The 13,487-nt window shown below is 47.8% G+C and overlaps 5 protein-coding genes across 5 annotated transcripts; 1 reads left to right on the top strand and 4 right to left on the bottom strand.

Moving 5' to 3' along the window:
- Positions 1 to 1,182: 1,182 nt before the first annotated feature.
- K444DRAFT_559616 (alanyl-tRNA synthetase-like protein) lies at positions 1,183 to 4,584 on the bottom strand (the record flags this gene model as incomplete). The annotated part of the gene is made up of 6 exons (XM_024876872.1): positions 1,183 to 1,531; positions 1,580 to 3,982; positions 4,033 to 4,068; positions 4,123 to 4,149; positions 4,203 to 4,348; positions 4,500 to 4,584. 6 exons carry the CDS (start codon positions 4,582 to 4,584, stop codon positions 1,355 to 1,357), a joined length of 2,874 nt encoding a protein of 957 aa, XP_024738425.1. The 3' UTR covers positions 1,183 to 1,354.
- Positions 4,585 to 4,889: 305 nt separating this feature from the next.
- K444DRAFT_526716 (uncharacterized protein) lies at positions 4,890 to 5,661 on the top strand (the record flags this gene model as incomplete). Its single annotated transcript, XM_024874567.1, has 2 exons — positions 4,890 to 4,989; positions 5,051 to 5,661. The coding sequence occupies 2 exons, from the start codon at positions 4,890 to 4,892 to the stop codon at positions 5,659 to 5,661; spliced, it is 711 nt and encodes a 236-aa protein (XP_024738426.1).
- A 207-nt stretch (positions 5,662 to 5,868) lies between these two features.
- Positions 5,869 to 6,518, bottom strand: K444DRAFT_628549 (uncharacterized protein; the record flags this gene model as incomplete). Its single annotated transcript, XM_024882925.1, has 3 exons — positions 5,869 to 6,207; positions 6,258 to 6,386; positions 6,435 to 6,518. 3 exons carry the CDS (start codon positions 6,516 to 6,518, stop codon positions 5,869 to 5,871), a joined length of 552 nt encoding a protein of 183 aa, XP_024738427.1.
- Positions 6,519 to 7,118: 600 nt separating this feature from the next.
- Positions 7,119 to 8,509, bottom strand: K444DRAFT_559620 (saccharopine dehydrogenase). Its single transcript, XM_024876873.1, has 3 exons — positions 8,426 to 8,509; positions 8,157 to 8,375; positions 7,119 to 8,104 (listed from the first exon to the last, which is right to left on the bottom strand). Exons 1-3 carry the CDS (start codon positions 8,457 to 8,459, stop codon positions 7,236 to 7,238), a joined length of 1,122 nt encoding a protein of 373 aa, XP_024738428.1. The 5' UTR covers positions 8,460 to 8,509; the 3' UTR covers positions 7,119 to 7,235.
- Positions 8,510 to 8,956: 447 nt separating this feature from the next.
- Positions 8,957 to 10,315, bottom strand: K444DRAFT_662575 (uncharacterized protein; the record flags this gene model as incomplete). Its single annotated transcript, XM_024886718.1, has 4 exons — positions 8,957 to 9,191; positions 9,243 to 9,470; positions 9,534 to 9,727; positions 9,834 to 10,315. The coding sequence occupies 4 exons, from the start codon at positions 10,313 to 10,315 to the stop codon at positions 9,142 to 9,144; spliced, it is 954 nt and encodes a 317-aa protein (XP_024738429.1). The 3' UTR covers positions 8,957 to 9,141.
- Positions 10,316 to 13,487: the final 3,172 nt, after the last annotated feature.

Here is a 13,487-nt window from a genome sequence, read left to right on the forward strand (position 1 = left end):
CTCCCTTGGAAAACATGGTGAGAAGTCGTACACACTCCTTCAAACACGAGTCAGCTTTGTCGTTAGCAGTCTTTTAACTTGCAAGTGTTCAATTCGTAGCAGGCACGAAAGCTTTGAGAGATGCTCCAGAAGACAAAAATTAATCTTCATAGCTCAAATAAACAGAGAGAGAACAACATACCCAACCCATTCTCACGTAAATATACCTTCATATCCAATACGTATATTAGCACAGCGTTATAAACTTTCACGATACGAACCTCAAAGTTCCTATAGTTATCGAAATTCCTGATAAAGCTTCGATACAGGATCTCATACGCCGCATACCGAGCTAGTAACTTAACAATGAACCCCGAGCTGTGGAAAACAAACTCCCGAAATTGCCTCGCATTGATAGAAATTGCAAGCCGAACAAGAAGACCGACCAGGCAATTGCTTTGTAGCCAGAGGTGTCGAACTTCAATCCAGCATCGACAACTGCTCTAAAATTCTCCGTGCCATCGAGAAGTTTGCTGATAGCCTAGTCATCATAATATGTCAATTAAATGAATCATGAAGTGAGACTAGAAGCTACTTACGGACTTCCACTTCTGCTCCTTGTCCTCCTCCTGCATCTATTTCGCCTTTTGAAGTATTGAGTTGACAATTGTAGGACACGGCGTGGTGCTCAATGCACTAGATTGCGTGGCTTGACACTTTTGTAGTCTTCCTTGATCTCTTTCATCCAAGGACTCTATAGCGGGTTCCCAAAGGTCAGGCAGGGTCAAGCTCGACTCCGCAGGAGCTGCGTTAGTACCTTCCTGTTTCCATGCATCCCTAGGATTAACATTTGAGGACGACGTTTTACCTTCTATTTTCTGGGTTCCGACATCCCCGCCTGCTATTTGATTCTCCTTTGGCTCTTTCCCTTGAGTCTCTGGTGGCTGGGTCATAAAGTGGTGGCGGCCGAGTATCTGGTCTTTGTGTTCTCTGCCCCCGTGCGCCTCAATATGGCCTTCCCCTTGTCCTTGAACTTAACCCAAAAGAGCATTTCTAACGAAGACTCACTGGCGTACTCTGATCGAAGGGAAGGAAAAATGAAGGAGTGGCAGAAACTCTGAGCCGCAGAAGCTCGATCACGTGCCGCTTGGTAAGTCTTATGTTTTGACTTTGCTCAAAATTCGTTGATAGATTGTTTAGAGGCGGGATAGCACATATATCAAGTTAGATTCTTGGACTAGAAGACATGAGTATTCATACGACTCCTAGTATTGAGATTCGTCTAAGCCACCAACCATCAAAGGAAAATTATACTCTATAGCGCCGCCTCCCAACGTGAATTGTCCATACACATAGTTCATAACCGGGTATCCACCTAAAGCTTCATTTTCTCCTTAAGCCACTTCTCCGCAGTCTCAACCGCCTCCGCAATCTTGTGAGGATTCGTGCCTTGACCCGTCCTCGTTGGCTCCTTGCCTCCAGATCGGCCACCTACAACTTCTGATACAGCAGCAGACCAATGCTCCGCAGTTACGCCTTGGGAGGAGTGTTCCTATTTTGGTTAGAAAAGTAAGAGCGCTGAGAAGCCGGGCCAACTTACAGTGCCAACATAAACACCATGTACAACGGCGCCTTCCTCCTTACTGCCAGCCAACATGTAAACGGTCTTATCCTTCGCCTTTGATTTGAAGTGGTTCATGACATCCGCAATCGCCCTAGCATTTGCGGAAATTGGGAGATGACCGATGTAGGCCTTACTATCTTTGTTGTCTGCGAAGTGTCCTGTGACATGATCCAAAGCAGTCTTTGATTCGGCCTTCTGCTTTTTCTTCTGCTCATCAAGAAGCTCCTTCTGAATCTTGGCGAAACGAGTCTTGAGATCCTCTTTGTCCAAAGTCGAGATAGTTAGCTGGTTTAAGTCTTGCTGGGTAGCCTTGACTTCAGCCTCTTTCTCGGGACCAAGGGGCATCTTCTCTATAGCCTCGATCCGCTTTCCGAATTCGAGAGCGAGCCGTTGAACTTCGTGTGCGGCATCACCGGTGTAAGCGATAATTCTTCGGATCCCCTTGGCAATGCCACTCTCTTCCACGACGACGAGATCCTTGATGAGACCTGTTTGGTCGACGTGTGTTCCACCGCAGAATTCGACGCTGACCTTTATCCAATCAGGGTTGGAAGGATTCTCGAGGAGAGTATCAACATCGACGCCAACAGAGACCACTCGGACAGGATTGGGATATGTCTCTCCAAAGACGGCACGGACACCATTGATGCCCTTCGCGACATCCAAGTCCACATCTTTTGCGTAGATCTTGCAATTTTGTTTAATATACGCATTTGAGGAGTCCTCAATCTTCTTCAGCTCCGGAAGAGTAACTTGAGCCTTGTGTGAAAAATCGAAACGCAGCTTCTCTTGATCAACCAAGGAGCCTTTCTGGTTGATATCATCACCCAGGTGCTCTCGTAAGGCGTGATTGAGAATGTGAGTCCCAGTGTGGTTATTGCGGATGGGATGTCTGCGAAGTTCATCATATTCGCATATGACTTCGTCTCCAGCCTTCAGGTGGCCATAGTCGAGGTAACCGTTGTGAACAATATATCCACCATATGCCTGAACATCCAACACCTTGAATTCAGCAACACCATCAATGATGATCTTGCCGGTATCAAAAATTTGACCACCTTGCTCAGCGTAGAAGTTCGTCTTGTCAAGCAATATGCCGAAAGGCTTATCCAAAGGTAGACCATCAGTCGACTTCAAGAAATCCTTCCCATCATAAATCAGTTGAATCTTGCCAAGGCTGTCGCCCTTCAAAAACTTGGCATCGTCGTTTGGCCTCGAGATTCCGATCTTGTCAAGCTCGGCAATTTGGTGAACATCCAGCTTGGCAAACGTGTGAGCAGCCTCCTTAACAGACTTGCTAGCCTCACGAGCCTTCTCCTTCGCAATCTCAATCTCAGCATCATCGGTCTCCAGGCCTCTCTCCTCAGCCATGATTTTCGTAAGATCTTCAGGGAATCCAAATGTATCGTACAGCCGCCACACATCAGCACCAGAAAGCTTCTTCGTGTTCGTCTTGATCGCCTGAGCAGCGTACTTCTCAAACATCTTCTCACCACGGTCTAACGTTCTCGCGAAAGCCTCCTCTTCCTCGTCTAAGATCTCCTTGACGTCTTGCGCTTTCTTGACAATCTCCGGGAACTGTCCGCCCATCTGTTGAACGAGAGCAGGAAGAATCTGAGAGAAGAAGCTTCCAATTTCCGCGTTGAAGTATTTTCGAGCGTAGCGAGAACCACGCCGTAACACTCGCCGAACAACGTACCCTCGGCCTTCGTTGTTTGGGACACCTCCATCAGAGATGGCGAACGTTAAGAGTCGAATATGATCAGCGATGACCCGGTATGCAGTGTCGATACCATCAACGTCGTCTTTCCCATACTTGTCCGTGTATGGTCTGGCGCTGGTGACTTCCTGGATCTTGATGAATAAGGGATGGAACACATCAGTGTCGTAATTGGAAGTCTTGTCTTGCAACACAGACACCAATCGCTCATAACCCATACCAGTATCCACGTGCTTCGCTGGCAAAGTCTTGAGAGACCTGTCCTTCTGTCTGTCAAATTGGATGAAGACGTTGTTCCAGATCTCCAGAACATTGGGGTCATCCATGTTGACAAGATGAGCGGCATTCCGGCCACCGCCTATCCTGTCATAATGGACTTCACTACAAGGTCCACAAGGTCCTTGATCACCCATTTCCCAGAAGTTGTCCTTCATGTTGCCGGGTAAGATGTGGTTATCAGCAACACCGACTCCCTTCCATAACTCCTTCGCCTCCAGATCTGGCTCCAGACCAGCAGACTTATCGCCTTCGAAGTAAGTGACATAGAGACGATCCGGATCCAATCCATAGACCTTCGTAAGAAGTTCCCAGGACATCTCAATGGCGCCTTTCTTGAAGTAATCACCAAAGGACCAGTTCCCTAACATCTCGAAAAAGGTCTGACTCACATGTCAGGGGAGAGGACAACTCGAGGCAGATTGAGACTTACGTGATGATAACTGTCTTTTCCTACATCGTCAAGATCCTAAAGGGTATCAGTACCAATATCTCCCCCCATTGATACGTAATATATTCTTACATTGTGCTTTCCTCCCGCACGTATACACTATTTCCCGTTAGTACCCCACGAATTTTTATAGAGGCCATTGTGTGCTCTACCTTCTGAGTATCCACCGCTCTCTTCAGTTGTGCCATATCATCCGTCTTGCCCACAGTCCCCAGGAAAATAGGCTTGAACTGGTTCATACCAGCATTGGTGAAGAGTAGAGTTGGATCATTGTGGGGGACCACCGAAGACGAAGGTACTGCAGAAGCTCAAAGTTAGCCCAATGGCCTCAAAAGAACCCAGATGAGCAATCAAATAGCCTGCCCAAACTTGCATTGAGCTTGCTCAAGCAATTGAGGTCCCCTAAAAAGATATGCTTCTCCCATTAAAAAAAATACCCCGCCACGTACCCACAGTATGGCCCTTCCCCTCAAAGAACTCCAGAAAAGTCTTTCTGACCACCGGCGCAGTCCATTTCTCCTGTTTACTCGTCATCCTGATAGCAGAGGTCCGAAAGTACCGACGCGTGCAAGTGGTGGTGGTTGTTGTGCGCGTGCTCAGAAGTGTTCGCGCCGTCTCGGTTTTGTAGAATCTTCTAAGGTGACTCAGTCCTCTGCCACAACCTCTCAGATTCATCCGCTCCCTTCTGCTACAACTGTCGCCGATAGGTCCGTCCTACGCGAGAGCCCTGCGCAAACTTGCTTGCTTCGACCGGTACTGTTCTGCACTCAAGCATTCACTTCGGAAGGAGGTTTGGGAGGATTGTTGTAGAAGGAAAGTGGTTAGGGATGGAATAAAGTATGGATCGCGTGGTGCAAGCGACAGGCAGAATCAAGAAAAGGAAGGCTGAGAACCAAGACAATGAACGCCTATCGAAACGGCTGAGTTTACTTAATCTTGGTCTGTATTCTCCAATTCATCTAATCGACATTTGATTGCTTCTAGCTAACAACTCGCGCAGAGCGCAATGGCCAAAAGCTCTATGTCCCAGTGGAAGCACCTACAACCGCGGAGTTTACATCGAAAGCTCCAGCACGGAATAAGCCACAAGAGGAAGATATAATGCAGCTGGATGATACAAAGCACAAAGTCTACATCTACGATCTCGACGCCGAACTCTCCGATAGCGAATCCTCCTCAGACGAAGGAAAGCTCGTCTTCCTACCCGACATCGAAAAACATCTCCGAGAAACACGCATCCCACCTCGCATTCTCGCAAATAGTGAGGGCGAATTAGCGGGCAACAATTTGCAATTGGTGCTGTACAATGTTCCGAGCTCTTTGACGGTGCCTGAAGAGCAGGATAGTGTCAGGAGAGCCATTGTTGAAACCAGGGCGAGGGCCCGAGCAAGGCAAGAGCAGAGGCGGCTACAAGGTACCCGAGAGGCTCGGACGGAGAATAAAGCGGGCAGTGGAAATCTAGACGCAAGGCATTGCTACCAGGGAATGGTTAATGGACAAGCTTCCATGACGCCGGGAAACGAAGAACCTGTGCATGAAGAACCCGTTATGGCTCTTGCAGTACCTGAAGAAACGGTGGAATATGATCCCGACGCTATGGATTTAGGCTGATAAAGGATCGAACATATTTAGAGGATGGCTTCAATAGAGATGATTCTTGCAAAGGTTTCAAATCTTGTTGATTGTGTCTATTCCTGATAGTCATGCCTTCCCTCGGGCTAGCCTCTTCTCTTCCACCAAGAATAATGCTCCGTTACTCCGCATGCGCATTAAAAGGTGTATGAAACGCCAATCACCGCAAACTCAAAATCGTCCTATTTACAATCTATACGGGTTGTTGCTGACAGTGGAACTGCCCGTGTGGTTTGCGTGAACAACAGGTGCAGGTGGAGGTCCTGGTGGTGCATCGTACTCTGGGGCTTGTTCACCAGATTCGGCCGGTCGTCTAGTAGGCTCCGAACGCCACTGCGATGGGTCGACCTTGCTTGCTCCAGCGGGAGGTTGATAGACCGGTGGTTGGCCGTTTGGGTCGTACATTGGTGGAGGCATTGGGTTCATGCCGTATTGACCACCTGGTTGAGGGTAGCTGGTATAGAATACGTGTGGGTTCTGGTATGAGGGATCGTATCTTGCCCGTTGCTGTCTGTTTAGGAGCCACTGCATATAATGTTAGTCCCTAGCAGTTTCCAAAGCTAGGAAGATCGTACTCGGTGGTATGCCAGCGGAGGCAGGCCCCTACTGATCCTTCTCTTTGCATGCCAGTATCCGATTATCATGTACGCAATGAAGAGGCCCAAGATTGCAAAGAATATGCTCCATCTGACAATTTGGCCCGTCTGCAGCAGTGTCAGTTGTATGACACAGTGACGTCAGCTAACACTTACTCGAGTCCACCAAAATGAATCGTTTTCATAGTACACGAACTGAGGATCAGTATTGACATTTTGCCGGGAGAGAATGGATGACATCTTGTCTTCGTTGCGATCGTGGCAATCCCCCAGGTTGCTGTATTAACGTGTCGTCGTGGCCAGCAGAACGCCTTCCCGCTGGAATGTACCGAATCTATCTGGAACTTGAGTTAAGAAATGTCAACGAGGAAAGGACGTGAAAGCCAAGCTTTTTGGGAAAATATCAGAGAAAGCTTCGCGTCTATGGTGGCGGAGTTGGAGATTCGAGGCAGAAACTGCAACAACACTCTTGCTATCCGACGTTTCAGGGAGGGTCGTTGATGTAACAGATCGCGATACGTATGTGCCTAATTCGGATTCGCAGATGCCGTGTCGATTGCCAAGACGTCTCTCTTCAAGACAGCAAGCAGGATTGGTGAGTTATTCCTGTTCAGTGAGTTTGTTTTCAGGTATGTGTGAGGTTGGAGTTCCCAATCTGTCTCAATTTGCCAATGTCGAAGTGATGTAAATACTGGCAATCCCCTTTGAAACTAGTTTCATTGTCGGGGCGATCGTGGCGCCGCGCCTTCGGCAGATCTAAATTTGGCAAGTCCCCCTAGCTTAAGCGAATCACGTGAAAAGGCTTAGTCAAAGAAAGGGGGCGTTTTTTTATTTGAGCTTCAAAAGTGCGTCGTCAGGAATTCAATTTGTAAACAGGAATCACTTCCAATTGATGTCTGAAAAATTAGAACGAAATTTTTGCTTGAGCAGTATGTCTAGTTCCTGCAGCCTCCCACTTCACAGCTCACTCTTGGGTAACGTCGCAACCTTTTCCTGGAATAGTTTTTCAGCTCTTGCCCATACCGGAACATTCCTCCAGTCCTTCAACTGCAACAAACTAGGCAGCAAGTCCTTGCTGAAAGCCTCACTTGCCTCCCTCGGCAACAAGCTGGGCAAGTGGTCGATGCTGATAACGCTCAATTTCGGCTCTCTCTCAACTTGCTCCACTGGCACCGTTGGTTCATTGAATGTCGTAGCAACTGTGTAGATAGGAATAGGGTTGTTCGGGTTGGTAGTATCGGCACTGACGTCGCAGACGACTGACAGCTTGCGGTCGGGCGTATCCAAGCTCTTGAAGTCCACAAAGTTGGGAATCTTGGACATCAAGTATATGCAGTTGATGAAGATGTCGCTTTCGACAATCTCAGGGAATGGTCCTCCCTTGGCCGTTTCTGCAAGATCCCACTTCAAGACGTTCTCGGTCGGGACGCCAGCTCTTAAGCAGAGGTCAACGGCACCGCTCCCACATCGCCCTAGAGCACCAATGACCAGGACTCGAGGATCCTTGCCGCTCTTCTCCTTTCCAAGCGCAATGGCCTTCTTGACGTCCACAATCAATGCATCTTCGTTGGGGTAGCTCGAGACTGCTGGGAAGGGTTCTGAAACAGGATGTGTGAGTTGCCACGCCCATGTCTCCAGAGCCAAAGCTGCACCTGCAAAGCCAGCATGATATCCGAAGGCAGCTACTCGGCGAGCTCTATCATCGACGAGGAATTCGAGATCGAGGAGGGTTCCACCACCGCGTGGGAATCGAGACAGGACCTTTTCCCAGCCTCCTTGGTTCTTGTAGCAATGCGCGAATTGGATGTGTACGTGCTTGAGGGGGACTAAATTATTATCAGAATGGCTGTGCGGTCAATTCAAGCTCTTCATACTGACATTCTTCAACAGGAAGCTCCTTCAACCCAATAATGATGTGATCAGTGGGTGCATCACGCCATGTATTTTCTGGCACCAATGTAGCTCCAGCTCTCTCGAATTCGCTATCATCGAATATGCGTTCCGAACTGCGTTCAACATTGACAGTATATCCAGCGTCGATGAGAACTTTAGTAGTTGTCGGTGTGAGGGCGGAGCGGTGTTCGAGAGCCTTGCCCACTGATGAACGCATTAGCAGCCGCCTCAACATCATGCCAATGGGGTCTTACATTCGGAGCGGAGATGTAGAATTGTTCCCGACATGATGATGGGTGTTGGTTAAAGTTGAGAGTTCAATCGAGAGTTCAATCGCAGATTTTGTTTTCGTCAGAAGGTTCTTGTTTTTAAATGATCCGGCAGAAAAAACACAGTGACTCACACCGCCCGACATCAGCGAGATGTCCCCATTTTTTTTCTGGGGCGTCTCCGCCCGCGCCCGACTCTGCAGAGAAATTCCACGCCCTCCTGATGCATGAGCGAGGGACATTTTCACGCATCCAACACCTCTGATGAATGAGGAAAGAGCGGAGAATCCCTGAGTTTGATGCCCCTGAACATATGGGAAAGTCCCCAAACATTGAAAATTTTAGTACCTCTTTGGTTACAAGCCTGGGTAGTCCACCCTGATGTGCCTTAAAATCTATTCAGATTCTGGGTATAAGAGAGTTATGAGCAAAAGAGAAGGATATGCTCATAGTAAACTTTCACAATACCGAGCCCGAATGTGGAGGTCAAACGGGGGTGTGATGAGCGATTAGTTTCGAGAAAATGACATCTCATGAAATCGCTACAACTAAACAAGACACTCCACTCCTATGCTTGGTTTAATATAAACTCGGTTTACAGATCCTTTTCTTTGTCAATCCACTGCCCAAAGGTCGAGTTGCGTTCAAACAGCATTCCCATCCACAACTCCAAAACACCATTTCATTTCCCAGCGCTCCAACTAAGTCACCATCCCACCGCCCGCAATGATATTTGGTGCCGCTGGGATTGCTATACACTCTATCGGTATGTTGCCTTCCCCTTAAGATATGTCTGACTTACTTGCACCAACAGCTTTTGGCTGTGTGACAAGAATGATGTATTGTCCATCTAATCGATTTACGCCCTGAATTTGGATTCTGTCTTCCGGTAACTCGCGTACAGTTTGGAGGTCAGGGTTGAGGGGCGTAAATTGGCCACTTGTAGCGTTGAGAGCACGTTTTGCTACTGTGAGCATGGTAGACGGCGAGGAGCCAGCTGGACGTAGAGCTGTAAGCATTGCCCGGTTGACTGTGAAGCGTCAGTTCGGTTCACTGAGAGTCTGAGAGGGAGTGGTGGAGAACGTAATCTTACATGGAACGAGCATTTCGGCATCGATTCGCATGGAGGGATCGCTCGTATTGACGATCCACATGTATGAGTTGAGAGAGACTGTATTTGCAGGGAGAGACCCGGGGTTGATTCCTTGTTTGAGGTCGACATTCATGGTCATTGACTTGTTAGTTTGCACTGAGAAGCGCAAGCCGTCAATGAATTCTGCCTGTTGCCTAAGGGGTATGGAATTAGCTTCGCGTGGTACGAAGTACAAACTTTCCATCGCGATTGCCAACAGTTGTGGGACATTTGGCAGAGAAAGATAGGAGAGATGCATACCTTCCCGAGCCTCCTGTCATATTCACCGTCCTGGTCGCGCCTTGGCCATACTGCACAAAAATATTGCTCGTATCAGCGGTCGCTCTGCCTACAAGCAAATATTCTCCATCCATCGATGTCATCTTGATGATTCGCGTGTTGTTCTCACTGCGATGAACATTCCTGGTCGAGTCGTCGATAACCCAGCTCATCTTGTCAGGGGCGAGTGTTGCGACATAAGTGTTTGCTTCTTGTACTCCCACTTTCTTAAGTTGTTCTGGATCGTAGGGGACTTCAATTTTGGCAATGAGGTCGTTGGCTGTTTCGTTCATTTGGATAATGTAGGAATAGCTGGAAAGTGCAACGAAAGGCTCTCCGGTGGTCCCGGTTATGAATGCGGCAGGGAGTGGTGAGGTGTTCTGTTTCACCACGAGTGTTCGATTCTTGGGAGAGAAAAGATCCAGGGCTAGGCCGTCCTTGAAGTCTTGGTCCGTTCTTTCCATCTAAGGCTGTCAGCGGATAGTCAAAAGTGAGAAGTGGGGAATATTCACAGCTCCTAGGACCTGGACGGTGTCCCCAAATGTTGGTAGCTTTTCGGTCTCATTCTGAGCAAGTACAGCTGCAAGAAAGTAGTTGCAACATAAAAGAATGATTACAGTTCGGGACAGAAACAAAGAGAGAGCCATGCCTGTGGCTAAAAACACAAGAATAACAGGTAAGGAGTGTCAAAATCAACTAGGCAGATCTTCCATGAGGAAATAGATCATCCCATCAGGAAGAGACGAGGATATATGAGAGATGAGGTGCCATACCGAACAGTTAAGAATAATTCTTGGAGAACAAACTTCAAAACGAGTGACATTCGTTCTCCTAACCCACAACTTTAACACCCGCGCGGGAGATCACCACGGTTCGCTCGCCAAGAACATCTCAGTATCTAATCCGATTGTTTCTGTGGTGCCAAGGTGTGTTTAAGGCGTGCAAGAAACGATGGCGAAACAATCGAGGAAACAGAATGGAGCACGGGCACCTGACTTCAGTTGAGAACTACTCAAATGAAGCTGGTGACATTTATTCAATCTCATCTAGAAACAGAATTTCTTACTCGGAGACTGCTTGATAAATATGCTCAAGTCGGGGCTGCCAGGCCGGGTACCTAGAAATAGATCTCTTCAGAGAGCACTGACATTCACGAAACCTTAAACGGTCCAGGCGCGATTCGATGGCTTTGAAGCGGAACGTTGATAGTTCAGAGGACAAATAGGCAGAAGTGAACTATGTACCAGGTAAACCGATCGACTGGATAACAGCACACTTCACGCGATACGAAAGAGATTTCTAGAATTGTGTATTTTTCTAGAACAGAAGCGTGATGCTCGTAGTCGTTCGGCGGTTCCCACCTCAATTCCCCTAGCACGCTACAACCGCCGAACAACTAGAAGCTTGGGGGCAAGGCTAAATACTCCTTAGCGCGAAAATTAAGCGAGATGCATGCGGGAGGCTTAAGCGAAAAATTCCCCCTCACAACGTCCAGATTCCTAGGGCATTTAATTTTATCAAAAAAGAAGCGTTGTAAAGTCCGTATGATTTAGGTGAAGATATGTGATAAAGGAACTTGGTCTTTCCAAGAAATTTTCGATATCTGGGGTGTGAAGAAGCTGAATTTAACCCATTTTTGGCAAGCCGTCATGTGATCATAGCCCCCCTTATTGAGAAATACCTTCTAAGTTATTGTCCCAGGAAAGGTGGAGGACAGTAGTATCACCGTCAAGTACTTATTGCATTATATTCTCTATTGTTGTCTTCTTTAACCGCGGTGTCGAAGACTAATCTCAGGGCCCAAGCTGTTACAACTATTGCAAGTGGCTCTTCTACGACAGTCAGCTCCCTAGGAAAGGTTGAATACTTTATTTTCAGAGAATTTGAAGTGCCATTCGTTTTTTGTGATAGATATTTTTCAGGATTGAACGCCTTTGATAGATATACGAAAGTCTGAGAAGGGCAAGTTGTTGGATAATGTGGCACAATTGGCCTTGCAAGAAAAAACCTTCGAGCTTGATGAGTTTCGTACAGTAGGATCCGAAACTGGCTTTCCTAAACACACTCTTTTGAAATTCGCGCCCCACTTTGCTAGCGCGAGGCTTTGCTGTTTTGGGTAAGCGCAGCGCAAGGGTAATGTTCCGATGATCACTCGCCGTCGCTTCTGGTACAGAGTAATATTCGAAATCGCCTTCAGTTCGAACACTCAAAATTGCTTGGCTGGATTCATACAATCACTCACAGTATCACCATTATGGCTAGCGGTATTAAGACCCTGCATTAGTTGATGACCTGCACTGGGAGGCATCGTCGTATGCTGCGTCATTTGGACCCAATGGGTCCCCAGTGGGACATGCATATATCTAGTAAATCTCGCTTAAACTTGATGCGGACTTTTCGGTGAGATAGTACGAAGGAGGTTATTCGCGAATTTCGCGAGTTTTTATGGAATTACCCTCTACTGTAGTCGAAAACATGGGTGGCATAGGCCCATAGGGCCCCAATGCGTTAGGGTTTGAAGCAATCCACTGTGTACATCGTCGTGAACTATGAACTGATAGGGATATTTAGCAGAAGAGTCTCCCTAAGGCAACTCCTACGTCACTCAACCTTCAACCGGAATGCGCCTTGCGACTCGAGTTGCCCCCTTTACTCGAACCCCAAAAATCCGACACCCCAAGCCGGGTTATGCAGAGGATGGAGCTTCGGGTGAGGTGGGGTAGGGAGACGGGCAAGGAAGAACCAGTGCAGACCGATGAAGAGCTTAAGGGCGCATTGATAAAATTGAAGAATCGAAGATGCACGGATTTGTTTTGGTGATTTGCGATTTGAGCAGGCACAGTACTGTATCTGAATGAATGTAGAGTCGAGTAGCCCACAAGGCGGGAATCAATCTGTTGCCTATTGGGTGGCTCTTTTGGCGGCGTTCCACTGCACGAATGTTTCAGTCCCCTCTCAGTCATTGGTTTATTTCCCCTTTCGGTGACGCTGCGACTCTGCACAGCCCACCCAGCCTTGTACAATATGTTTCTATTTCTGGGTCATGATCATTAACCTCTCTCAAACCCACGAATTCTGCATTTACTTACCCTTCACTCTTGATCTTGCAAACTACCGCGGACACATCTCCCTTTCCGCGCCAACTTTTACAGGAAGTCGCTCAAGGCTAAGCTGCCTCCAAGGACATGAGATTGGTCCCCATGATTAAACCAGCGGCATATATAAGATGGGTACCAGCGATCAAGAGTGCTCGACATCTTCGTCCAGTTTCTCCCCACGCATTCCTCCTGAAAGGGAATATAATCTCCCAAACACACTCCTTGTGGCAACGATCTCATCACACCTACAGACACCGCGATCATGATATCCCACAAAAAACAAGCACTCCCGCTTGTCACCCGAGATTCGCTGGTACACCAAGCAGGAGATATCCCGACCAGCATCGGCTGAGGTCAACGCGAAGCGACTTTTCCCTTACCGCCCTTGTAATCACGGGCCTGTTCTTTTCAATTCTCATTGCAACAGACAAAAAGCAGCCGAAGTTTCATTGTCCACCCCTTGATCCTACAACGGATGGCATTCGACTGTTGATTTTGCAACCAGGCAGGCGAGGCACGAAAATTAAATGTGGCTTGA

This window comes from Hyaloscypha bicolor, assembly GCF_002865645.1.
Source record: "Hyaloscypha bicolor E unplaced genomic scaffold K444scaffold_56, whole genome shotgun sequence".
NCBI lineage: Eukaryota > Fungi > Ascomycota > Leotiomycetes > Helotiales > Hyaloscyphaceae > Hyaloscypha > Hyaloscypha bicolor.

Bases quoted from the DNA above. Each gene is read 5' to 3' on its own strand.
- K444DRAFT_559620 (XM_024876873.1), bottom strand. From the start codon at position 8,459: ATGTCGGGAACAATTCTACATCTCCGCTCCGAAT. The intron at 8,376-8,425 runs GTAAGACCCCAT...TGCGTTCATCAG, and splicing joins TCTACATCTCCGCTCCGAAT to TGGGCAAGGCTCTCGAACAC. The intron at 8,105-8,156 runs GTCAGTATGAAG...ATAATAATTTAG, and splicing joins GGAGCTTCCTGTTGAAGAAT to TCCCCCTCAAGCACGTACAC.